The sequence below is a fragment of the Varanus komodoensis genome, unplaced genomic scaffold (assembly GCF_004798865.1).
Source record: "Varanus komodoensis strain SLA01 unplaced genomic scaffold, ASM479886v1 scaffold26, whole genome shotgun sequence".
NCBI classification, from domain to species: domain Eukaryota; kingdom Metazoa; phylum Chordata; class Lepidosauria; order Squamata; family Varanidae; genus Varanus; species Varanus komodoensis.
Genome location: NW_025335684.1, coordinates 7597388 through 7624361, shown reverse-complemented (window position 1 = coordinate 7624361; position 26974 = coordinate 7597388). Strand labels below are relative to the sequence as shown.

At 45.4% G+C, this 26974-nt stretch overlaps 2 protein-coding genes across 2 annotated transcripts in view; one reads left to right on the top strand and one right to left on the bottom strand.

Moving 5' to 3' along the window:
- The first annotated feature begins 550 nt into the window (after window positions 1–550).
- On the top strand, window positions 551–15530 carry BRI3 (brain protein I3). Its single transcript, XM_044433346.1, has 3 exons — window positions 551–802; window positions 7479–7599; window positions 15140–15530. Exons 1-3 carry the CDS (start codon window positions 637–639, stop codon window positions 15270–15272), a joined length of 420 nt encoding a protein of 139 aa, XP_044289281.1. The 5' UTR covers window positions 551–636; the 3' UTR covers window positions 15273–15530.
- Window positions 15531–18181: 2651 nt separating this feature from the next.
- The window catches only part of BAIAP2L1 (BAR/IMD domain containing adaptor protein 2 like 1), a 68788-nt gene continuing 59995 nt past the window's right edge, over window positions 18182–26974 (bottom strand). The window contains exons 13-14 of the mRNA XM_044433345.1: window positions 20281–20321; window positions 18182–18959 (exon numbers count right to left, since the gene is read on the bottom strand). Coding sequence (XP_044289280.1) covers window positions 18884–18959; window positions 20281–20321 — 117 coding nt within the window. The 3' untranslated portion in view covers window positions 18182–18883. The remainder of the gene's footprint in view (window positions 18960–20280; window positions 20322–26974) is intronic.

The following is a 26974-nucleotide window of genomic DNA, read 5'->3' as shown; positions in this document are numbered from 1 at the left end:
AGCGCAGCGGGGCGTTTGGGTCCGGGACGGGCAGGCGGAGCCAAGGCCGGCGGCCCACGGGGCGGCGGGGGCGCAGGAGGGCAGCCCGCGGGGGCCCCGGACGGCTCACCCGGCGAGGTCGGGAACCGCGCAGCCCCTCGCATCTGGCGCTCGCAGGGCGCGGGGCGCGGCTCCTTTAAGAGGGGGTTCCCCGGGTCGCCGCCAGGGGGGGCCGCGCGGCCGCGGGTCACGTGCCCGTCAGTCTTGTGACCGTCCGGAGAGCAGCCGCCCCGGGCGAAGCACGTTGCTGCTGCCGCCGCCGCCGCCGCCCGCCCGGCCGGCCGCCCTCCCTCCCGCCCGCGGGCTCTGCGTGCTCGGAGGAGTTCGGGGCTGGCACTTCCCGGCCAGGCGGCGGCCGGGCGGGCGGGGCCCTCCGGGGCGGGTCCCAGGCGTCCCCGGCGCCTTCCCCTTGCGTGCGCCGGGCGCAAAGGCTGCTGCTGCTGCCGCGGCGGGCGGACGGGCGGGCAGAGCTCGGGCTCGCGGAGTTGCGCTCGGGCGGGCGCGTCGCCGGATCGGCAGCCGCGCGCGGCGGGGAGGTTGCAGCGGCAGCGAGAGTAGCAGCGGCCGCGCCGCCGCCGCCGCCCTGCCGTGAGGATCATGGACAGCAAGCCCCTCCTGCACGACAGACCGCCCGCCTACAGCCCCGCGGGCCAGGCGGCCAGCGGCTACGACTACGGGCCCCGCGGCTACGGGGCCATCCCCGCGCCCCAGGCGGGCTTCCAGCCGCCGCCCCCCTACGCGTATCCGGTCGGTCCTGGCGCAGGTAAGCGGGGGGGGGGGGGCGCGCCGCGGGGGGGGGGTGCAGAGGGGGGGGGGGGGGGGGACCGGGGGGGGGGCGCGTTCCTGACCCCGGGGGGCTTCCAGAGGGGCGAAGGCCGAGTGGGCTCCTAAGGCAGGTGGGCTTTCCTTGGCCCGTCGCCGAAGGGAGGGTGCTTCCGCTCAGTGCTTGCCATGAGTGGAGGCAGCGAGGGCAGAGTGCCTCTGAGCGAGGGCAGAGTGCCACTCCCCTTGCTTCTCAGACCTCCTAACTGACAAAGTAGTTACTCGACTTTGTAGGGGGGCAGCAGCCGTAGGGAAATTGGCATTAGAGGAGGAGCGGAATGGGGAGCAGACTTGACGTCCTCCTTTTGTCCCGCAGAGTTGGAACTTTATTGTGTGTTAGGTGTGCATTGTCAGCTGTCCCCTACCAGGAATCTGCAGGGTCAAAAGAAAGAATAAGATTCCGTGCGTTGCAAAGAACTATACTTTCACTTCCCCAAGATAAATGGAGCTCTGGGTTGTCTTTAGGGAAGTTGTTTTGGGTGTTAATTGTTTTGGGTGCTAGGGAGCTATTTCCCTGTTTGTTTCCGTGGATCTGGCTCAGTTGCACCTTTTGGACTTTTCCATCTTCTATATAGGAGTGGAAGGAGCTGATAGACAGCTTTGGCCTGTGCCACTACTTTCAGGAGAAAAAAACAGGGAAAAAGTTTAGAGCTGTTAAGCAAATGACGTTCGAGGTTTCTTTTTCCATTCCTGGTTGCAGAGTTTCCTAGGAAAACTTTTCTGGTGTTTTATTCTAATGCCTGCAGTCTTGCCTTTTAAAAACTTTTTAAAAGGGGTCACTGGGCCAGTCTCTTGCCACAAAAACACTGACTAGCGAGGTTAAGGCCTGTGAAAGGGCATCTTTTTGGCCACTGGGGGAGCCAGGATGCCCCGTTAATTGTTGTTTTGATCGTCAATTGTTGTTTTGATCGGCAGGGGCTCTCCAAATGGTCCTGTGCCAGTTTGTCAATTTCCTTGCTCTGCTTTTGACAGCAGGGGGTGAAACTGACGGTCCTCCTTTCCTCCTTTCTTCTCCCTCTCCAAAAGTGGTAGATTAATACCGGAGATGGTAAGCATGCAGGGTCTGGTAGGTGGAAATTAGCAAAACGATCACTAAAACGTTGCTGAGGATGGGAAGAGCAGTATTTTTTTAGCAGCTGGATGGTGGTTTCGTAGGAGTCTTTCCCAATCTGGTGCCATCCAGAAGGGTTAGACATCCCTCAGCCAGCCATTCCTTCAGGAGGAGTCTGGGAGGGGCAGCCCAGCACATCCTGAGGGGACTGGATTGGGGAAAGTCTGTCTTGCAGGAATCCTTTTCTAATCCTATCAGTAGTGAAGCCTCTCAGGCATGGATGGGAAGCCTGTGACCAGCTCAGATATGTTGGACTACAACTCCCATTAGTCCTGGCCAGCATAGCTGAAGGTGAAGGATGATGGTAGCTGTAGTCTGGTAGCTTTGGCCAGGGCAACTTAATTTATACTGTTAATTTATATTAATTTAAGGAAGTTTATTTATGGATGTGAGCCGCCCCGAGGCTTCGGCGAATGGGGCGGCATAGAAGTCTCCTAAATAAATAAATAAATAAAATAAATAGTCCTACAGCTGGATGGTGACATGTGCATCACCGCAGTAAAGTTTTTTTTTTCCCTTCCTCTTTCCTCCAAAAGTTTTATTTTTATTTGGTGCAAAGAGTGGTTTTGTTGCATATATCTAGTGATGACTGAGGCATCATCCAGTTGGTTCTTGTGATACTGGTGTCCTCGAAAAATGCAGTCTCTCCTCCTGGAAAAAGCAATTGGTTGTTAGAACTATGGCAAAAGGAAGCACTTCTCTTTCCCAGTTGAAACATTAGCTTCAAGGATCATGCTTTCTTCTGCAAGGAAAACATAACCCCTAGAAAGGGTATTTCTGGACCATGAGAGCAGGACAGTCAAGTTCAAGAACTGGATCGTGGGTTCTCCAAGGTGGAGCAGGCAGAGTATCGATGAGGATTTGGTAGGATTGCTGTTGATCCTGAAGGGTTTCTGTCTTTACAGAGAGGAAGTGGATGGAAGGACAACCACAGTAGTGCTGCTGGGATTGGCCTTGCGCTAATTGCTTTATCTCTTAGCTCTTTGGTATTTCACATCCGTAAAAGAAAAAAAAAGTATTGATTTCCTGCTTCAGACCAGCTTCTCCTACAGCTCTGTGGCAAGTTTTAGAGCAGTACACTGAAGTCCTTCATCGGTTGTCGGCGGTGTGTAGATTCATATAGTTCTTGGTGCTTTAGATACCAACGTTGCACCCACTGAATGTCCACCTTGTGTCTGGCTGTGGTTGGCAATTGAAGTTAGAAAACTTTACGCCATTCAAAGTTAAAAAGCAAAACAAGGCCATCAGAAACTGAATTTCACTAGGATTTCAGGCAGAGTTCCTGCCCAGCTGTAACTGGAGAGGCATGTACTCCATCTCCAGCAAGCCTGAATGCCCTGCATTTCTTAATAGTAATCAGTGATTTTTTTTAATGCTGCCCCATAGCTGAAGCTCTCTGGATTTGTTCGTGCTGCAAATCTCTCTGGCACTGTCCAGTTCTTTGGGCTTAACTTGGGAATGCTGTCCTAGAAATACCCTTTCTGGCAGTTACGTTTTCATTGTAGCTCAGTTATCAGAAGGAAACATGGTACTCTCCCCTTCCCAGCTAATGCGAATCTCTCTATTTTTTTTCCTCATGCAAAGAACCAAAAAGAGCTTATGTGGGCCACCTCCTCTCCATATGTATGCCCACAACAACCCTGTGAGGTAGGCTAGCCTGAAGGTCAGCGACAGGCCGAAAGCCACCCAGTTGGCTCCATGGCTGAATGGGGACTAGAACCCGGATCTCCTGAGTCCCAGTCCGGCTCTCTGACCTCCTCACCAGACTGGCTCTCCGTGTACTTAGGCAGCCCTTCAAACGTATGTCTTGTAGTGCCTCTGCCCTTCATCCTGGGAAATGCAGGTTTGTCTCTTTTCCAGTTCTAAGGCTGCCGCCTTCTCACGCAGGCTGAGCCATGGTGCAGTTCTTGGTTGCCTGTAGAATCTCTGCCTTCTTCTGAAGGATGCTCCATTTTGCCGGCATTGGATTTGTCTCATTCTCCCAGTGTAAAAATAAACAGGAGCGTTTGCACAACACCATACGCCGCAGTTTATGGAAAAATAGGCTGCTCCTGGTCTACTTGACAGATGACTGGACACACACTAAGAAGACATGGCACACGAGGGGAAGGGATGGGGAGGGTAGAGGAAAAACAAGCCTTTTAGCTCCAGTGTCCCACTCTTTGCTCTCAGAATAGGCTGTTGGAATGGCTGTGGGTGGCAGAGCGGAGGGAGGTAGAAGATCATGTGAGTTCCTGCCTAGTTCCAGGAAAAACAACCCCCTGCTCTGCGTAATCAGTTTAGCCTGCAGTTCGAGGAGGGAGGGAGGGGAGAAAAGGGGGGGGCAAAACTAGAAAAGGGGTGACTCAGCTGTTTTCAGGGCTGGCCCTGCCCACTGCTGCCTCTGGGCTCCCTGCTACGGAGCAGCTTTGGTCACGTGACCCATGAGGGGGCGTGGCCTCGGACCCTGAAACACACCTCTGCCATGCTGATAAGCGTGCCACCAGCAAAACCATCGCTTTTTTTGCAGACTGGCGCATCGTCTGGGGTAGCTGTGTGTGCAGCCTCTCTCACAGCCGGTGTGCCGCCAGACTCATGGCTGCAGCATGGATGGCAGCAGCAGCGTCTTTTCTTCCTCCCCTCTGTTGTCTCCCGAAGGAAGTCCAGAATAGTGGACCACATGCTAGCCAGACGAAAACAATAATATACCATATGACCTGAAGAGACTTTACAAGAAAAGTTGTCTGACAGTAAAAACACTGCAATCAGAGTGCAATTCGATAGCCTCCTGACATGGGGGGCAAGTTAGGATTATTCAGAGACCCACCCCCAAAGTCCTCCAACCATAGAGTTGGGAGGCTGGACATGAAACCCCTGCTACCCGTTTCCCTTACCCAGCATACAACTGCTCCAGCTGCCTCTCTGAGGTTGGAAATTGACCTCGTAGAGGCTACAGGGGAGGGGAGGGGAGGAGCCTGGAGCTGAGGGCTTATTCCTATCAAGAGTCCCCCCTTAGTGATGCTTCATCTAGACAGCCAAAACTGGGTGCATGGATGAAACTCAGGGTGCAAGGAGCAGGGCAGTAAAGATGGCACTAGAACCTCTAATTCATGTCTTGGAAATCAAACCCAACCACACATCAGTTCAGTAGAAGTTCTATTCACCAAGATGTCGTCAAACAAGCAAAAAATTGCAGGTCAGATTTCAGCCAGAAAGTAGCCAGGGCCGAGAGGAGATGGCGAAATTCTTGAGTGCATCTGAGGCTTTCCGCTGAACCGTTTTCTGGAAGCTGCAACCCTTGCTCAGTCTTGAAACGGTTGGTTTACTCTTTTCAGTGGCGAATGCCCTTTGAAGTTAATAATTAGCCCTTTTGGCATTCATAAGCCCAAATGCTGGGGAGAAACTGAAGTCTGGAGACGGTCTGATACTACATCATGGCCGAAAAATGTTTATGTCATCTGGAGAAGAGGAATGTGTTGTCGATCTTTGGGTGTATATTTATTTGAGAGAGAGAGAGTGCACACGCAGGAGAGCAAACAGGCATTTGATGTGTTGCGATCTTGCGAAATAAACGTATAAATGATTTGCAGAAATAGTTCTCAAAGCTTTGTTAGAGCTCCTGACTGAACATGTGGTCACATGAAACTAACTAAATTGTCTGTGGGGGAGAAAAACACACACATGGTCCAGCTTCTGCTTATTGCTCTGTTAACAAGGAGTAATCTTTCTTTCTGATGTCATCTGTTCATTTAGTGATTTAGAAAGATGGCCTGAATTTTTGCTCTCTCTTTGGGCTGGATCTTATTTTTGCTTTGTGTTGGAACGTGCTTGTGATTTTTTAAAAAGTGTGTAAATGGTGTGCATTAAAAAACAGTAAAAACCAAGAATAACAAAGGCCCCTTCCCACTTCACCAAACCTGGAGATGTCCCTTGATTGTCCCAGGATGAGTGGAATAATGTTTCTGGCTGTGAGATGGGCATTGGGTTGGCACGTCTTTGAGTGGCATGAGCAGTGCTACTGGGAAGCCAAGAATGCAAGCCAGTACTTGTCTTCTTTTAATTAGCAGGGATGCTGAAGTCATCCGTACACCTCGCAGAATTCTCTGTTTCCTTGGAACTGGTCTCATAGTCCTTACAATAACAAGAATTCAAGGATTCTTTGGGCAGGAATACACTGTCCCCTGTTGCAATGCAAAATATATTGGCTTGGTCTTGAATGGGCAATTAAGCCCCAGTAGCTTTTAAAAAAAATCTAATTCTAATAGTGGAAGTAAGTGGCTGTTACGGGCTTTCTGATGTGAATTAACGCAGCTGCCATAATATCTTTAACTCTCATTGCGAGGGCAATGAGAATGATGTGGAGAAAATAGCCTTAGAGCAGATTTGCAGCTTTACTGAGGCTGCAAAAGGTATGATGAGACGAGGAAAATGCTACTAGGAATTGTGGGACGTTTTCAGCCTGAGAGTGCGTGGGATTGTGCCCTAACTTGCTGGGGGGGGGGGGGGGGGCCTTGCAAACAGCTGTTCCCATGCAATACGGTTTCCTAGCTCTGGCTTTGATCCAGATGTGAGTGCAGGTAAGCGGCTGCCTTCCCTACTTCAGAAGATAGCCCTCCGTTGAAGGTGTCCCTTTTTTGGAGGGCTGACCATTCATCCTTTGTGGGCACGGGCAACATTTGCTACCCCACCTGTTGAAGCTCTTTGCTCTTCTCCTGCTGGAGCCCATCCAGCAGACCTACAAAACTGGGATGAGTTGCATTTTTGCTTAAAACAGAGCAGTGCAGCTTAAAACGGGCATCTAGGTCCCCGCATCTGTGGAACAGCCTCCCTGCCGTGTCCCGCTTGGTGCCAAATTTGCCATCTTTTCTCCACCAGGTCAAGACAGCCCTCTGTAAACCCTTTAAAGACCTCCCTGTTCCTTAGCCAGGTGCCTTTTGTTCTTGGCTGGGTCTTTTGCTGTTTTAATGGTTTTATGCTATTTTAAATGTGTACTTAACCCTTGTGAGTTGCTTTTATCTGCTATACTTTATTGTTATTTATACCTTTTGTAAACCGCCCAGAGAGCTTCGGCCATGGGTGATATAGAAATGTAATCAATAAATGATAATCGAGATAAAAAGCAGCATAAGCAATTTGTAGGTGGATCAATGTCCTCTCCTTTTCGGGTGATGTGTCAGTCTCCGTCCTAAATCTAGAGCTGTGTTGACGAGGCAGTGTAGCGTATCGAGGGTCGGTTCACAGATCTAGAAATGCAGCATGTGGACTGTGGATATTTGAAGACGTGGAGACAACTGTGTGTGGACAGGGCACTCACTGGCATTCCTTGAATTCCAGGAGGCAGAGCAAGTTAATTGGGTGCCTGGCGGGGGTGTGCTTTGTGCTTTTGCAAGCCGCAGAAGGGGCTGTTGGGCTTCCGGACCTGCAGTTTGCAAGTCTAACGGAGGGACTTTCTTCAGATCGTCTGCATGACTCTCTGTCTTGCCCATTTCTCTGAGACATTCACACGGACGTCTGTTTTCCTGCTCAGGATATGCTGTTCCTTCGGGCCCACCTCCGCAGAACTATCCCAACACCACGTATACCATCATTCAGCAGCCGCCCACCACCACGACGTCTGTCGTCGTCGTTGGAGGCTGCCCGGCCTGCAGGTTAGTATGGTTATTCTCCTTCTACTGTGGTCTTTATTATTATTATTATTATTATTATTATTATTATTATTATTATAGCATTTCTATGCCGCCCCTTGCCGAAGCCTCGGGGCGGCTTACAACACAATAAAATACATTGAAATACAATAGAACATAATAAATTACCATAAAATACAAAAATACCAAAAAATACATTGAGTCACAAACATCATAATATAAAATTAAAATTATCAGTATAAAATAAGTAAATAAATAATATAGGAGGGGAAAAGAGAAGGAAGAAGAAGTTGCCCTGGCCAGATCATATATTTTAACAATTAAAATGATGTTTAAATAAAAAGGTCTTTACCTGGCGCCGAAAAACCAGTAACGACGGTGCCAGGCGGACCTCTCTGGGGAGTGAGTTCCATAGGTTGGGCGCCACCGCAGAGAAAGCCCTCCTCCGAGTACTTACTCTCCCAATTTCTTTCATGGAGGGTTCCCGGTTTCAAATTCATCTGTGATTAGATGGATATGTTCTTTTGGTGCATTGTCCGATTTTGGTGTGTGTATGTGTATGCGCCATTTATTTTGATGGGTTCAATGAATTCTGGACACTGCCTTTTTTCTCCTCACAAGGAAGCGAAGGAAGTTCACAGGAGCTTCCTCCCATTTTATTCTCACAACAACAACCCTGTGGGGTAGGTTAGTCTGAAAGGGAGTGGCTGGCCCAAAGTAATCCAGGGAGCTTTGTGGCTGAGTGGGGCCTGGAACCCAGATCTCCCAGGAATCTCCCACTCTCACCAGGACACCAAATATTTCCTTTGTGCCTATGTCCCTGTGAAATTCAGAACAAAAACAGCTGTTCTTGAGGGGTCCACCAAGAGTGGAAACTTCCATTTCTCTTTGATTTCCCTTTTCAGGAAAGTGAAACTGGAATTCCTGAGTCAGTGCTTGCTTTTCTAGGAACAGAAAATTATCTCCTCTTTCATTTCGTATCCCTTTGCTGATGTTTGTGTTTGTGGCGTGCAAGTCTCTCTTACTCGGAATATATTCTAGAAAGAAAGCAAAGGTGCTGGAACAGTTGCATTTAGTTTCTTCCCTGCTTTTTATACCTGTTGCTTGCTCCTTCATTCTCTGCAATCCCCAGGGATTGTTTTCCACGAATTCTTCTTGGAGCAGGTTCTCGTTGTCCCAAGACACCTGGACCGAAGTCTCTCAGATCCATTTTGAACCCCAAACACAAGCAGCTGCACCTTAAACAGGGGTGTTGAACCTGAGACTTGCCTGCAGTTGAAATCCTGCCCAGGTTTCCTGCCCCTCCCGGACACCTTCAGGCCCTGCCCCTTTTCCAATGCCCATTCTTTGGTGTTTTCTTGGCTATTCCACCTTCTACCTCTGTCATTCCCAAAGGTAGAAATGCTGCTTCCCAACCTTAATTACTGGCAGTAGGAACTTTCAGCTAAAAGATGCTGATGTGTTTAGTCTCACCCACCACGGACCAAACCCCAGCAAGCTTCTTCAAAAGTGAATTTGGCCCTTGCCTGAAGTAGACGTTGCCGTGCTTAACCCTTGGAATCCAACTAGATGTTCAGAGCAACTCTTGTGTTTCATGTCCGGGTGCTTTAAATCGCAAGTGACATCAGCTGGGTTTAAGGTGTGTCTTTTACGGGGATTGCATCGTGCACCAAGGGGGAATTTAGCCTCTTCTGCTGTTGCAGTCCTAAAGTAAAGGAAATTGCTCCTCAGAAACTTTGACCACTTGCAGAGGAAGGAGTGGGGTGCCAATGGCAGCTGCTCACCAGCCCTCTAAAATAAATGCCAGTTTTCACATTCTGAAGCGCCGCTGACATCCATGTGTTCAAATGCCTGTCTTTTAGGGTAAGGTAAAGGTTAAGGTTTCCCCTTGACATTAACGTCCAGTCATGCCTGACTCTCGGGGGCGGTGCTCATCTCCGTTTCCTGGCTGAGGGAGCCAGCGTTTGTCTGCAGACAGTCTCCGTGGTCATGGAGCTGGCATGACTAAACACCGAAGTGCACGGAGCGCTGTTACCTGCCCACCAAAGTGGTACCTTTTCATCTACTTGCATTGCATGCTTTCGAACTGCAAGGTTGGCAGGAGCTGGGACGGAGCAACGGGAACTCACCCCATTGTGCAGATTCGAACCGGCGACCTTTCGATCAACCAGCCCAGCGGTTTGAACCACTGCGCCACCTGCATCCCTCTTTTAGGGTGGAACTCTGTAAATGCTAAGACGGAACATAACATTGCCATGGTCCATTCAGATCATGGTATACGGGCTTGAGGGAGCTGCCTGGTAGAGCCCGGTGGGGAGGCTTTCCTCTTTGAAGACTGACACTGAAAGGGCCGTGCGCTGGGCAGCTGAAGGGCAGGTCCACAACTGTGGGGCCACTGCTGAGGAGGCGCTGCCTCTTGTGCCTGCCACCGCCACCCATCTTCCTGGGAAGCGAATGAGCAAGTATGACTTGTGAAAAGGTATCAGGTATCGATGGTTAGCCCTTCTTTCTCTATCGACCTGCGCTCACGGTCCCATGGGTGGGACTGAGCACGTGACAAAAAGATGTTTAATGTATGCATTGCATTTGTAGCCCTTCTTTTGGATGGCCTCCGCAACCTCATATCCAGATGGCGATCCTTTGAGATGCTGTTAGTTTTGTTCTGGGTTAGTTTCTGGGGTTGAAATGACACCAGATGCCTTAGAACAAGTCACTTCTCTGATGTCTGTGCCGTACCTGCTAAATAACAGCTGAGCAGCGAGTTTCAGACAAGTCCCGAGCAAGTGTGTATCACCTTGTGAAGACCGTGACCTTAATTGGCTTAATTGTTAGCAGTGGTAAAAAGCAACATCAAACCCTTAATCACAATTAGTGGGAAAAGGCTATTAAAACTGGCTTTTCTCCGGTCAGGCTGGGAATGCTTCACCGTAGCAATACATTTCTATTTATGTATATATAAGATATTGCTACCCTACCTTCTGATTCAACATTTCAGCATGGACATGTCTGGTAAAGCACCTCAAAAAAACCCCAAGCCAAATCAAGCAGTATTGCTTGTTGGAGCAAACACTTTTAAAAGAGCTCATTGGAGCAACCAAAAAGCACACCGGAGAACTTGGCTGGGAGTTTAGAAGCTGTCAGGAAAAGCTGACATGAACCTTAACCAATTGTATGTTAAATTTTTAAACGGCTATGCTGCCCGAGGAGATTTGGCTGTTGAGCAGTATAGAAATTAAGTAAGTGAATAAAGAAATAAATGGTTGTTTTGGTCCCACCTCAGTAGAGTGCCCATCTCGGACCCATACAGAATTTTGGGACAGGTTCTGTCATAATGTAATCTGTCTGAAATTCCTGGATTGAGAATACTTCCAAATAGGAATGCCAGATCTATTGCTTGCATGCTGCGTCAGTCTGGACTTTGAGGGAGCGGTGTTAAACTAGTTGGGCAACTGAGCTGATCTGTCAGGAGAACTTTGCAACCGTGTCCATTGCAAAGTATTGGCGAGAAAGACCAGCACTGACTCCTGTGCTTCAGGAACTATAGCTAGGATGGGGGCAAGGGCAAGAGTGAATCTTACAGACTAATGTTGAACCTCTCTTGGTCTGAAAGCTGAATTCCAATTTAGAGATAATTTAGTGGGGTGTCTTCTGGCGTAAGCAGGTCTGAAAGCAAAAGGAGGAGGGCTAAAAGTACTAACATAAAGCTTTTACTGCCAGTAACTAAACCTTTGGCGAGTTATTTCAGCCTTTCAGAGTGAGGATGATCTGCACAAAAGCCGGGAAGCTATCCAACTCGAGGGAAAGGGGGTGTCCATTTAGAAAACCCTTTGTGGGTCAGATTTTGTCCCTGGGTCTGAGGTTCTCCATCCGTGGTGGTAAGGAATGGGTGTCCCTCCAGATGTGAGTGGAATCCCATTTAGCCAGTAAGGGGGATGCAGCCCATAACATCTGTAGGGCCGCATGTTCTGCATCCGTGTTGTAAAGAATACACTCTATGGGTGTTTCTTGGCCTCAGCATGGGTTTATTTCTGTGTGTGAGATGCTTAGTCTGTGTGTGGGTTCAAAGGAGACAATGACTCATCTCAGGCTTGAGTGGATTGTCACTGAAGCATGTGTCATGACACGTGAACCCTGATGCACTGCCCAACCATGGTTTGTTAACCTTGAACAACCCACAGAAAGAGAGTTGGTTTATTGTTGCTTTGTGAACGCTGGGCTGTTCTTGGTTAACACACCGTGGCTTGTTAGCATGACTGGATTTGCACTACCCATGCTTCAGTGACAAACCAGATTCTACCCTGAGGATGGGTTGTGTGAACCCAGTCTTGGCTTCGTAAGCATGGATTCAAAAGGTGTTTACCATGAATGTTTACATATCAGTAGCTTTTCATCCAGAAGCAGGACACTTGGATGCAAGGCCCTGCTTGTGGTATAAATAAACTTCCTCTATATTTAGATGGCCTGGGAATGGCATAGCTTTAAGTCACAGGAAAGCTGCTTTGCTCCCCAGGCCAACTCTTATTTTATAGCTAAGATTAGCTGTCTTTAAATGGAGCACATTACCCAGCCCTTCCCAGCTTCCCCTTATCTGATCTAACTGGCAATTTCCATAAACAACAGTTTTCATCAGTGCCTCTGTAAGTTTGGACATGTATATTTCTTGCTCTTACATGAAATAATGAATTAACAAAAGGCTGGTCTGGAGGATACTTTAAGCCCAGGGAATATAAAATCATTTGTAAAAGGGGTAGATTTTCCCAAAAAGTTCTCACCATACAGGGAAGGATGTTCTGCCTGCCCACATCTTGGAGAAGGGAGGGCTCAGAGTCTTTTCCTATACAGTGGTTCCAAAGGTTGTTCGGACTAGCAAAAGAAACACATGCACTCGTTTGCTGAATTTGTGCAGTTAATTTGGGTAATAAAGCTTAATTTGATTGGCATGAGGTTGCACATGATGCTGGTGTGGGTAGTTGTTACATGTTTTCATAGAACATGTTAACGATACTGATTATTCAAGAAACTGCTAGTTTAATTCAATACGGACTTATTCTGTGCATAAGGTATGAAGCAGGCTTCTATTTGGGTTCATTGAGGATTGCTTTCCACCTATAAAAGTTCCTTTATTCAGCTTATTGCCTGAATGCAGTGTAATTGTGTTAGCAATACTACAATTATTCTTCCTTTAATAGCTTGTGAGCCTGCAACCTTTCCTGTCATCCAGCCTATGCGCAGAGTGCCTGGAAGTTGCTAGTTTGTTCCTAAGCATTTAATCATACTAATTGTGAAACTTTTGAATTAATTATTGGGTTCTGCATCTTCTAGGGGAGAGCCATCGCATCTTCATCACAGTAGCTTCTGGTACATCCTCAGATTTTTTTTTTCCTTACTGCACCCATGAGGGCTAACCTAGTTCGGTTTGTAGAACACCACTTCCAATATCCCTTAAGAATGTAATACAGACCGCCACCATGCTGAAGAGCGTGCTGTGCCTTCAGTCTGCTTTCTTCTGTTCTCATGCTTTGCCTAACAGAGGAGTTCTAGTGAATGCAAAAGCTTGCTTACCACCCTCCAGCTTTTAGTTTGGTCCTAATATATATCACGTGAGTGTTAATTTTAGACTTTATGAAGCTACATTTGGCAGTGCCAGGCCATTGGTTGGTTACTCTTGACTTGCTGTCCTCTCCAGCCTGGCACCTTTGGAATGTATTGGATTGCAGCTGCCATTTTCTGATAGATGATGCTGGTTGGAGATGATGGGAATTGCAGTCAAAAGGTGTACCGGATGGGGAAGGAAGCTCTTGAGTCTTGGGCAGGGGCTTTTTGCAGCTCTGCTCCTTGAGTTTTTTTACCTGGAGGGGATGCTGAGGTCTGATTGAGGCTTCTTATGCAGCGAAGCGGATTGGAGCTTCTCAGGGCAGAGAGAAGTGAAGCCTCTCTCCTGCAGAAGTACCAAAAGCACTTTTCAGTGGATTACATCTCCTTGAATTTCCTTGTTCTGGTCATTTGACTTTCGTGCCACGAATCCTTTTAGCTTTCCCTTTTCTCATTAAATAAGCAGGAAGAATTCATATCCTGCAGACTCACTCCTGCTGAAACATGTTTTGAATCTGCATTTCAAGGTCATTCCAGTTCTCTTCCTCGGCTTTTTTTGTGCACAGAATTGTCCAAACATGCCCTCTGTTGAAATCAATGCTGCTTTAAGAAAACTTGGAGAATCTTTGGTTATTAGATTTATATCCTGTTGTTTTCTTTTTTAAAGAACTCAGAGCGGCTTACGTCAGTCTCCTCTTCCTGCTCTTAATGGTATCCCCAGAACAACCCTGTGAGGTAGGATGGGCTGAAAGTCTGTGCCTGGCCCATAGTCACCCTCTTGGCTCCATGGCTGAGCAGGGACTAGAACCTGGATCACCTGAAACCCAGATCTGCGCTAACCAGTACACCTCACTGGGTCTCCTCTCCGGGAGGCCTTCGCTTCCCCCACGGGTGGCTTTTGGGTGTCTAACCTTGGTGGAACGAGCTCACGCTTCCACTCGGAATAATCCAGTTAGTAATGGCCAGAATGCAGATCAATGATAACAATGGCTACTGAAGAAGCAGCTATTAAGTATGTGTCAGGAATTCTCAGTTGGCATTAGAACAGTTGTGGGAACTTGCCCTCTCTAGAGAGCTCAGCTCTGTTGGACTAGGAAGCAAGCGCAGAAGGTGGGCAACCCAAAACGCTAAGCTGCCTTGAGTCTAGAGATGGAAGCCACGGCAGGTCAGAGTCTTCTCTTGCCGACAGATGACTTTCAGCTAAGAGAAATGAAATATTAGGAACGGGGAAGTTAGAAACGAGAAGCAAACTGAAAAAAAGGGCAGCTGTGAAATGCACACACCAAGTTTAGAACCAAGTTCACCAGCACTATTGGGAGTGAAACTTCTTCCAAGACATCTGGTATCTACTCTGCTAAGCACCAAGTAAAAGCAAGCCCTGTTTTTATTTTCATGGGTGTTTAATGGCCCCTTTTGTACAGAATGCTTCCTCCAGAGAGGCCTGCCCCTAACTTCATTTCCTAATATTGATGCACCAGACAGAGAGTATTTGCCCAGGCTTTTCAGGGAGCAGCCATCATGGTTATGCTTTGGGTTACAGTTCTTTCTGTGGTCAAAGTGTTATGCTAACAACATAACAAGTGCTCTGGGTTACATTTTGGAAACTCTTGCTTTTTGTTTAACGTTTGCATTTTATACTTGCTTTGTTTACTGTTCTGGCCCCTTACGTTTTGTGCACAAGATACCTTGACAGCTTGAGGGTGGGGTTTACATGTTTTTTATTCTTTTGACCTGTAAAGTGTGCAAGGTATCTGGAAGACTCGAGAAGGATTTCTTCATTTTTTTGGTGGGGGGGGGTGTGTGTGTTTTGAAACAGTGCTCCTCTTTTCCTGGAAACAAAACGTCCCGAAATTGTATTACTCCGGGGACAAAGGAACAGTTTGTGCATTTGTGTATCTCTTGAAAAGCCTGACATGCATTTTACTTGTTCCTCTTCTCCTTGCTCTTCCAGAGTTGGCGTATTGGAAGACACCTTCACCTGCCTGGGAGTCTTTTGTGCCATCGCATTTTTTCCTATTGGAATACTCTTCTGTCTTGCGTTGCGGCAGCGAAGATGCCCAAACTGCGGTGCAACATTTGGCTAAGGGATAAATGCACATGGGCTTCGGGAAGCTTGTAACGACCGACGATCCTAGTCCCCTTTTTCTAATGTAAATGTCATGTACAATCACGGTTATGCTTCAGAGCTGATTTTGTACAAGTGCGATGACATTAGTCCGTCTCTCTCTTGCATGTAAAACTGATCTATGAGCATGTCTGTTATAAGACACGGATCCCACCTGGCTTTGTGTCTTCAACGCACCTTTTTGGAAATTAAAAATAAAGCGCTTTTTGCAACTTCACTAGAAAAGGGCTAAGTACTTTCTGCCATAAGGGTTATCAACCTCTGATGGGTGTGTGTGTGGAAATTTCTCCACCAGGCAAAAGGACTTGATCTAAATCTCGTGCAAAACCAGCAAATACATCCCTGTTCTTGCTTAATTTGGGAATGGATAACCTGAGTTTCCACAATTGTGTTTATAAAGAACCCCCGTTTTCTGCAGCTCTGGAACATGATGGAAAGTATCAAGGTTAATGGATTGCTCTTGGCTGCTGGGGTCCCAAAGAGCCCCTCATGAGGATGGCATGAGCATCATCTTCCCCCTGTACCTCCTTTTGCATTATCATGAACAGCACAGGAGCCTGCTTGGCATCCGCAATAAATGTTTCCAGACCAGTTTTCTTCCATTCCTTATGGACATCATAGATCGATATTTAGAGGTGGCCCCAGGTTGTGCTCAGTTCCCAGTTACGAATTTACTGAGTTTATTTTTAAAAGTTATGAGCCAGTCAGGGTATGCATAAGGCCACTTTAACAGCATAAAGGCCGCTTCCTGTTCCTTACACAGCCCTCTCAAGAAGCCAGCATTCCTGACCTCCAGCTATCCTGCCTGAGGCTGACGGGGGCTGAATGCCAAATATTCGGAGGGCCCCAGGTTGGGAAAGCCTGTCCTAAACCAACAAAGTTAACTTCAGATCTGAAGAGCGCTGTGCAAATAAGCATTGCTTTGCTGTCGGTTTCAGTCCACCCTACCCCAGCCGTTCTTCCATGGATTGCACATTTGTGGAACTGTTACCTCCGTAAGCCCTAAGCCCTCCCAGTACGGTGGGTGCCTTTTTGAGTATGCTCCGCTTGTGGCTTTCACAGGCAGTGGTTTGGCCATTTCGGCTATTAGACCAGGTGGCCCTCAGGTCTGCTCTAGTCTTAGGTTTCTATATTCATAACTGCAGCCCTGCAAGGTAGACCTCTAAATACTCATTTGCACAGATCCCATAATCACACGGGACTAAAGTGCAGGTTAGCACAAACTAGGTGGGAAGATTATTCTGGCCTCGCAATCATGCACAGCAAACTGAAAAAGTTAAGTGTGCCTCCAAGACTTCCTGCTGTCCATACCTTTTCACTCAAACCTATTGGGCCTCTTTTTCAAAACAAACACACAAAACCCCCATCTTGCATCAACTCTGTTCTCTTGCACTAGTCTCAATTGATAATATAAGCTTTTGCAAAACAACAAAATATGAATGTGCTAGCAAAAGAGATGGATCACATCAAGAGTCACCGAGTTAATATTTAGTTTACATTTATTTGAGATGTCATATATACCTGTAAGAGTAAACTGTTAAATCGGACAGTGGGCCGCAGCCAACTCTCCTTGTAGGCCCCGGTCTTTTCCCCGAGGTCCTTGGGAGTTTCAAAGGGCATAGGCACCGCAGCTGGTGTGCTTGGTGGATAATTCAGCCCTCCTGGAGTGCCCAGCCTGCTCCAAATTCAGATCCGTAGTTCAGGTGCATTTATGTCTCAAGGAACTGCCTTGCCCCCACACTTCCTTGAATGCTGTGCTTACGGAACCCCATGTTTTTAAAGCTATCACCATTTTACACAATTCAGCATGTAAACATTTCCTTGCAAGATCCATTTATTTGTTACCATTATACAATATCCTATCCTCATAAATCCAGGGTAAGAACTTCCAAATATATTCTAGGTAGATTCTGAGGAATGCTTCTATTAAGACTCAACCTTTTAGCCTGGAAGCACAGAACAGGAGAACAAAACCAATCTAGACACATGTAGAAGCTGTGGACTGCTTGCTGAATTTGTTCTGGGATGCACGGCTGTAGCTGCACAAGCATAATTTTCTCTGCTCTCCAGTGACCATCCTCGTACTGAAAGCTACTATATGTTCTAGCCATTACTGAAGACGGGGCTCTAGACTCGAGCAAGCAGATCTTGGGCAGCACTATCAGTGGTGAAATGTTCTCAATAGTAGATGGACTGAAGACCAGACGGATGCCCAGCATTAATTCTCACCAGGGACTTCCGTTTTGCCTTAAGAATCGGACATGGTCCTTCTTTCTGACATTACAAAGGAATCCCCCTCCTAGTGCCCTGTTCTTCAAAGCTGCAGGTTTACTTCTCAGTTTCATAAACAGCAAAGGTCTCAGTCTGTATGCACAACATGCAAAGAAGATCTTTTGTGCCAGCTATTACAGATGAAGCAGTGTAACCTTGGGAATTGCTCGCCGGAATGTTGTCGGCAAAAATTCTGTTCTTAAGGTCACCCCATCTGGAACTGTTCTTCCATAACACTCTCTACTGACCATGTTCAACTGTCAACATGCTAATAAATGAGTATCTTTGCACCCACTTTTTTGCGCGCTGAGCCACCACTGTCTTCCTGGGCATGCTCCAGTCCCCCTTTTAATACCTGTACACAGGAATCCCTTCTACTCATTGGTGGTATGTCGCACTAAGTTCTCTTGAGCCCGAGAAAAAGGGATTGCATACTCCGTAATCCAAAGGGTAAAAGGTAAGGATGCACCCATGCTTTCATTTGTGTCTGTGTCCTTCAGACAGTAAAATCCCACATTTTATTAGCTGCAAACTGAATTATCTTTAGGGGCAAACTCTGAAGATTGTGCACATTAAAAACAAGGCAATACAGCAAAAGAATATCTAGGTTTTCATTTGTAATTATTCATCACTAACTGCAAGAATTTGTATTTACCTTTCTTATGAATCAGAATCCTGCTAAAAAAAAGACAGTGTAATAGTTACATTGTGCTTCAACATATTGCAAACCATGTTCCAAGAATATTACATTTTCTGATCATTCAGAAGATAAATATTTATTCTTATTGTACCCTAAGACATTTTTCTTAAGCAGTATAATGAAAATATTACTATACACAAAGTTTTACAGTATGTTAAGGCAAACCTTAAATGGCTTGACTATTTAAAACTCCACTAAGTGTATTCATTTATCTACGTATATGGTTCAAGGAAACTTAAATAATCAGAACTTACCCATAGGATTCAACCGGCAAGAGGAATAAATGATTAGTTATGCTGGTAATTATAGAACTCAAGCCTCACCCCTATTTTCAGAATTCTGTCTTCCTAAACAAGGCACACTGTAAAATTATGAGAATCTTTTTCAAGCATTTTAACCCATCAACAATTAGCTGATCTAGGAAGCAACAAGATTTTTTTTTAAAAGTCAGGAAATTCTTTGCAACTTTCTGAGTCTGTATACATTAATTACATTTAAATAAAGTTTAAAAACAACTTCACATAGCATCTGAAAAATCATATTGCTGAAGATGGAGTCGTGTTTACACGGAAGAGTACAAAGCATTCCGCCAACGTCGCTTATCGAAGTATCGGTGCTGATCTGTCATTTGTTACTGTCGGTCGGAGCTGCACGGCAGCAAATGGATTTTCTCCACTGTAGTAAAACAAGAACCACACACAACATGGCAAGGTTTGGGATTAAACCAAATGTTCAGCTAGTAAGTTTTGCCTGCAGGTTTTTCGGCATCTGAGGCAGGACAGATGGAAGCTTTCCATCAGCTTCGACTAATCCATCAGTTGCGCCCCTGCCTGGAGAATGACTGCCTGGCGATCATGACCCACGCGTTGGTGACTTCCCGACTAGACTTCTGCAACGCGCTCTACGTGGGGCTGCCCTTGAAGACGGTTCGGATACTTCAATTGGTGCAAAACAGAGCTGCCAGGTTGCTGACGGGGACTGGGCGTTGTTCTCATATAACCCCAGTCCTCCGTCAGCTTCACTGGCTCTCCATTGAAGTCTGGGCCCAATTCAAGGTGCTGGTTATGACCTATAAAGCCCTGAACGGCTTGGGACCTGGTTACTTAAAGGAGCGCCTACATCCATACTTGCCCTCCTCCCCCCTGAGATCGGCGGCAGAGGCCCTTCTCCGGGAACCCTCCGTGAAAGATATTAGGAGGGTGAGTACCTGGAGGGCTTTCTCTGCGATGGCACCCCACTTATGGAATGCGCTCTCCAGAGAGGTCCACCTGGTGCCATCGTTATTTATTTTTCGGCGCCAGGCCAAGACTTTTTTATTTAAACTTCATTTTAATGAATTGTTAATTTATTTATTGGTTTTAACTTATTGCCTGGATGTTTCTAGTTTTTATATATTTGTATTGTTATTTATTTGTTGGAAGCTGCCCCGAGGCTTATGCGAATGGGGTGGCATACAAGAATCCCAAATAAAATAAATAAGACAGCAGCAAAGGGCCAAATATTGAAGATGGTCCATCCCCAGTAATCTCTCTAATGCGAAGTCCTCCTGGTGACCCTTTTGGTGGAGTGATGGTGACTATTATTTATTATCATTTATTAATTTATTATTAAAAATGGTCATTTATTAATTTATTAAAAGCTTTTCTATCCTGTCCCCTACAAACATCTCAGGACGGTTTGCAATAAATAATATTAGAAATGGAGAAGGACAGGAGGTGAGAACTGTTACCGGTCCTGCACCATGGCACTGAGTTTGGACAGATTTTCACTGCTCTCCTGGGCCCCAGTTAAGTCCTGTTTTTCTGGAAGCAAACTGCCAGCCTGGATAAATCCAACCCCTTTCTTGAATTATCAACAGGGCTTAATCTGAATCATCCCCAGAAGCTACTGGGAAGCGCAGGTTAGAATCCCAAACTCCCCAATCCCCCCTTTCAAGACTGCATCATTATTCATCACAAATGAATATTTTTCATCCTGTTGAAAAACAGAAGCCTACCTTAGGAAAGGTGGTTTTACAATGCCATTCATGTTAGGTTTCTGAAAAAGAAAAGAATAGCCATACTCAGAAAAGACAAGTCGTGCTTAGTACCGGCAATTGTATGATATCCCAACAACCAGATTTGCATGTAAGTGTGGTTCACAAGGTTCACAACCATCGACTGCTGCTAACACCCATTTCTCAACCATTTTATTTGTAACAACAGGCCAGGGAAACCTTTACAAACAGCCCCATGGGAAGGTTGGGGGGGCAAATGGCTGAGACCCACTGCCCGCACCCCTGTATGAATGGCTTCCAACACCCTGCTTACATTATAGTGTTTTGGAAGAGCTCCGAACTTAAGGAAAAGCCTTTGGAGGGGAGCAGGGGGCTTGAAAGTCATAATGCAGAAAAACAGAGTGTGGATTCTGGCTTATATTTATAAGCAGCTTAAACAGAATGAATGGCAAGCAAATACAGTTCAGCTTGCCTTGCATTTTACTCCCATATGGGTTTATGAACTGGAATATTGTATTTCAATGTATTTTATCATGTTGTAAGCCGCCCCGAGGTTTCGGCAAGGGGCGGCATAGAAATGTAATAATAATAATAATAATAATAATAATAATAATAATAATAATAATAATAGTCTGCAGTTTCACCTTGCCCGTTTTCTACTTCACCTTTGCAAGCATGTGAATTGCAACGACTCTCTGTGCCGGGAGGCGGCACTGTGGTTCTCCTGAAGGTCTGATAGTACTCTGCTTTTGCAGTGAAAATGGATGGTGACGGGAAATCCCTTGCATTTTGACAGACTGTGTTATCTTCTCACTCCCATAGACATATTGATGTCGGTTTCGTTTTGTGACTTACCCTCAGTGCAAAAACGAGACTAAATTAACTCTATAAATCAATGTGTAAAAATAGTCTCGACGAGTTTCACTACAAACAACCCCATTATTCTGCAGTGGTAAAATCATCAGTTGAGAATTGAGCAGTTGAGAAATGACATTTTTCAATGTCATTTGCTGAAACATGAATGACTGAAGATTGCCTTTTATATATATCACATAGCTATTGTACAAATGGTTATTTTGGGAATGCGATTATCTTCTGGATTCACAGTCCTTCTGTTGGCCTATAACAACTGTTTCCTTTGTGCAAATACTTGAAATCTATTTTAAAAGTATAAAGTACCTGCACCAAAGGTTTGTGACATAGAAGCATGAAGTATGGCTTGCTATGCCAAACTTAGGACAGCCACTGATGGACCAAGCTGTATTTATCTTGTTGCAATAAATACCATGGCCCAACATGAATTACTCCTGTTGAAATCAATTAGTTCCTAAGCAATGACCGGGATCCAAAAGAACAATACAACTAGTTCCCTTATACTTATAAGGGTCAGGGTGCAGGAGTAATTCTACCAGCGTATGTGGCTATGGGGGCAGATGTGATGTGTGAGAACCATAAACAGAAGGCACCAAACTCGAGTACATGGACCACCTCTTTTGGATCTCCGCAGCAGGCAGGGGCAGGCTTCAGGCTTGCAAGATCTACTTTGCTTTTTAAACTAGAACCATGGAATCCACCAGCCACAGCCAGCAGCAGTAGCTGCTTGGGAGCAGGGGAGCTACATGCCTTCCTATCTCCTATCAGCTCACTCTGGGATGACCTGAATTTAAACACAAGAAGAGCCACGCTGGATCAAACCAACATGATCTGCACGGTGGCCACCTAGTGGCCCACAAGTTCACATACAAGTTATGATATATTGGGGATTCTAAGAGATTAATTTAGGGGCAGGAAAGGATTCTTTTGCCTTGATCTCCTGTTAACAAGGAGCCAGAAAATCTTCCTGCTTTATTACAAATCATCCAGCAATCTTCTAGCAGATCCGATCTTCCTTCTGCCCAACAGAGCCCCTTAAGATCTGCGGGAGAGGCCCTGCTCCGGGAATCCTCCTTGAAGGAGGTAAAAAGGACATCTACTCAGAGGAGGGCCTTCTCTGTGGTGGCACCCAGATTGTGGAATGCGCTCCCCAGAGAGGTTCGCCTGGCGCCGAGTTTATACTTTCTGGCACCAGGTCAAAACATTTTTATTTAACCGTTATTTAAAAAAAATAGTATTTTAATCCAACAGTTGTGTTGTATTCATTTTGTTATTTATTGTTTAGATTGTTTTTAATGTATTTGATTTTACTGATTATGAGCTGTCCCGAGATGCCACGCATAAGGGACGGCATATAAAAGTTTTGAATGAATGAATGAATGAATACCAATTACAGACTTTCCCGCTATCAGACTGCAAAACTGGCTTGGGATGACCCCATATTGGTAGACTCCACCATTTTATAAATTCTGCACAGAATAAGACCAAGTTGCAGTTTTGCTTTTGACTCAATTATGTTTTTGTGTTTATTAAATCTGAGACAGATGCACCAACATTTATAGCTTCCAGTGCATTTCAAGATTCTTCTCTTTACAATTCATTTCTTCAGAACTTCCAAATAACATGCAGAACTTCTGCCTCCATTGGCCGTGAAAAAGAGAAAAGTCTTGAAACATATTAGGGGCTGTAAACATTGGTGCAGCTGCCTTCTGCCTTTAGTTTTGGCTTTGGACAGCTTTTTTTTTTTAAGTCATTGGGGCTCGTTATGCTTTCGCTAATTTTTAACCATGGGGACAAATTTCAAGGAACATATAGCAACAAAGCAAAAGAAGAGTCTGTAAGAAATCTTGCTTCCATTGAAATGGAAATCTGCAAGTAGCAAGTTTCAAAAACTAACCAGTTCAGTAAAGTTGAAGGAACTACTTATTCTAATTTATTCTAATTTTGGTTTAAGAGTAAAAATCTTGGTCCCTAAAGGATATCTACAGCATATTTCAAAAGGCATGCCTGAAAATTAAAATGTATAACCTTACTGCAAGCAGAGGACAGGAGACTAAACACTTTAGGTTCCTGTGTTGTTACAAGAACCTAAGTACTTTTTTACATCAAGGCTTCAAACAAGCCTCAAAGTGAAATAACTAAAACACACACTTGTACAACCAGCGCACATATACAAAAGTCACAGCTAACTTTCCACTCTGCCTGATGAACAATTCTGCTTGAAAGTCTGCAAAATTCTAACAGAAATAGAAGTTGGCCAGGAAAGATACATTTCTGTACAAAATTAAACATGGTTAAATTTCTTAATAACTCACTAGGATGTATGGGACTGCAACCAATTCTTTTCAGTGTCTCAATTCTAAAGTTGTCCCCCATGTAAAAAAGGCAATAGGTAGATACCATACCTATACAAAGGAGCTCAAGATGGCCGACGAAAGAATATATAATAAACACACAAAATCTATTAAGATTTACATATGTCCAAGGTCAAAATCTCACTGGTATTAAAAAAGCTTTACAGACTGCCGGTTCATTTCTGAGCCCAATTCAAGATGGTCCTGCTTACCGATAAAGCCCTAATTGGCTTGGGACCCAGGTAACCTAAAGTAGCACCTGATCCCAAAACCAAGTTGCTTGTTGACTGCGGTCAACTGCCAACGTTCATCTGCAGCTCTGGTGTCCAATCAGAAGAACTGACACCGTGTTATCATTTAGGAGCTTGATTAAGATTTGGGTGCACAAGCTTTTAGATTTATCGGCTCATTTTAGCAGAATTCTTTCTTCTGCACTTTTATGCGGTTCCAGTTAATCTTGTTTTACTGATATTGTGTTTTATGCAATTATAGACTGCCCTAAGATCGACTCTCTTTTTCTTTCTCAATTAAAAAAGGGCTGGAAGAAAACATTCTTTTCTTCAGCCCCAGCAAACTAGATACTCTTCTCTCTCAAAATCAGTATTCCATACTCAAGTTTCAAAGGACAGAAATGCCTGTTAATTGTCTAGGAGGCAATCTGTTCTTAACGAGCCATCCTTCTGGAGCAGTGGCCCTCTAGAATTTATTGTGGAAAATTAGCTGTATGAAATACGGTCCGATGACGCTCAATGGATGCTGTGATTTAACTGGATTCCAGTCGCCTCTTGGCCTGTCACACCACTGCAAAGAACATTCTGTACTGCTTGCTTAGCAACTTTCCCCAGGCTAATGAATCTTTAAAACTCTTGCTGTCATAATTATTGTCAAAGGACATGTCGATCAACCAGGTCTCACCAGCTGGCCACGGACTAAGTGAACCAATACGTGATTCCGACATGCCGCGTAATGGATAGGGCCCATTTATTTGAAGTAAACTAAGGGTGCAAAACGTGACAAATGGCAGGCTGGTTTGGAGGAAAGGCTAAGCCATATTTATATTTTATTTATTTATATTGCAATTTATATCCTGCCTTTTTCCTACAAAGGGCTCAAGGCAGCTTACATCATTCTCCTCCTCCATCTTATCCCCACAACAACAACCCTGTGAGGCAGGTTGGGCTGAGAGGCTGTGACTGGCCCAAAGTCACCCAGTTGGCTCCATGGCCGAGTGGGGACTAGAACCCGGATCCTCTGAGTCCCAGTCCTGTGCTCTTAACCACTATGCCACACTGGCTCTCGGAAGCATAGTAAAACTCCAGTTTGCATGCTCTCCCCTCCCAGTATGGCCAAGAGGAAGCCATTCGGAGACGTCACTTCCAATTTAGACGAACTGCGGCTTGCTGTGCCACCAAACCCTGGACAACTTCGCAGGATGCCTGATCCTGTACGGAACCTGTGCATGCACGCCCTCCTTGTTAACACCATGCTCAACATGCGGGTGTAGAAGCTGGGGCCAGACAGTTTGGTCCTGCGGCCCTCTCCCTGCGTGGGATTTCCAACAGTTTACAGGAGGCCGACCCAACAGTGCAGGTGAAATGGCTCAAAGGGTTTGAATTGTTGCTAGCAAATGCATTAATTCAGAGGGGGAAATAGTTCTCCCATTGTGAGAACTTGGACTGTAAGATGGAGAGTTACCCTTTCCAGACCAAAGGCTGAATTCTATGCCGAAGAACCTCTTGGAGTTCTCCTTCCAGTGGGGCAGGATCTAAAAATGCTATGCTATGCTTGCTTTTGGATCTTCCTGATGGTAATGAAGTCTTAGGAGAGGCATTGCAAAGTGTCAGAGTAGGGGGAAAATTCACAAATTTGGAAAACCACCAACAAATCAAACAGTGGCCATTTCAGGAACCCCGAGGATTGGGCTGTGAGTCCCGACAAAGATTTGGCCTGCAGTTCTGTGCCCGCCTCTAGAATCTAGACTTCATTTCAGTTTTTACATTTCTGTGTCTCCCAACGGCCAAAGCTCTCTAGTCAGTTTATCAATCTCATGCTGAAATTTGATGCTTCAGAAAAGCTTTCCTCAGCTTGGTCCTTTGTGAAGTAATGCAAGGAACTGCATTTTACAAGGCCTCTTTATTTCTAGAAGAGTATTTGGGTCAGTTTTTGTTACGAGTTGTTATGCTTGTACCTGTAATGCAGATATATTTGGTATTTTCTGGATATTATTGCCGATTTTTATTTTATTTTACTTATTTGGGTATTTTTGCCCTGTCCAATACCCTGTGGATTTTGGGTTGATTGTTTTGGGTTGCATGTGTTTAGTATATGGCAGCTACCCAGTGCTATTTTGAGACAGTGACACATAAGACTGAGAGGGTAATATTATATAATTATCAGATTTTGGGGTAAAAATCCAAAGGAATGGTGAAAGTCAGTACAGTTTGTAACTGTATAATATATTTTGATTCAAATTACAAGTCAATGCATTGCTATTTATTACAAAGAAACAGTAAACACACAGGTATTTTGTGGCATACTTTGTACAAATGTTCATATTACCAGGAGCACAATGCCTCATAAGCTGGATTTTGCCTCTGAATTTCATCTGAGGTTTTTAGGAGTTCACGTAGTTTGGCCAATGGGATTTCAAAGGTATTTTGCATTCCACCTGATCTCTTAACCAGTGCAAACACCTGACACCTGCAATGCTAATTAGAATTACCGAAGGTATTAAATATTTAATTCTTTCTCTGCTTAATGCCAGCATGTTAACTAATTGAGAAGGTCATATTCTGTTCCGCAAGTAATTTGGCAGAAGGCGATATATCTAGACTCAGGAGAAAATTTACTTTCGAATAATACACGTTTAGGACTGGTAAATCATTTGTCCTATTATACAGACCGAGCTCACACGGCATGCCGGGTTATTGTAAGGCGTGTGTGGCGGCTGTTTGGATGTGCAACAGATTTCTGGTTGTGGCATATCATGCAAACCCAGTCACATGGGTTAACTGAGGGTGAAGCGAGCTCACTTAACCTATAATTAGTAGCGTGATAATGTGGGTTATTTTATTTCACTCTTCGGTATCCCACGATGACCAGGTTTTCAGGACACGATGTACTTCCAAGCACCTAATCAAAGGCTGAATATTTAAAATGCTGATTGCTTGTAATGTTGTAGTAGTAGTAGTAGTAGTAGTAGTAGTAGTAATAATAATAATAATAATAATAATTCTTATTTTAAAAAAGGCACTGGGACTGATCTTAGGTTAGCAGATCGTGTCAAGCCACCATGTCATTTGAGCATGCAGACTTTTGAACTAAACATGCTTCCTCTAAGCTGGTGTCCTCCAGATGTTTTGGACTATACCTCCCAGCATTCCTGTGCACTGGTCATGCTGGCTGGGACTGATAGGACTTGAAGTCCAAAGCAGATGGAAAGTAAAAGGTTGGAGAAGGCTGCTTTA

Excerpts from the sequence above, each read along its gene's own strand:
- BRI3 (XM_044433346.1), top strand. The coding sequence starts at position 637 with ATGGACAGCAAGCCCCTCCTGCACGACAGACCGCCCGCCTACAGCCCC. Across the intron at positions 803-7,478 it reads TCCGGTCGGTCCTGGCGCAG|GATATGCTGTTCCTTCGGGC; the intron begins GTAAGCGGGGGG and ends TTTCCTGCTCAG. Across the intron at positions 7,600-15,139 it reads GGAGGCTGCCCGGCCTGCAG|AGTTGGCGTATTGGAAGACA; the intron begins GTTAGTATGGTT and ends TTGCTCTTCCAG.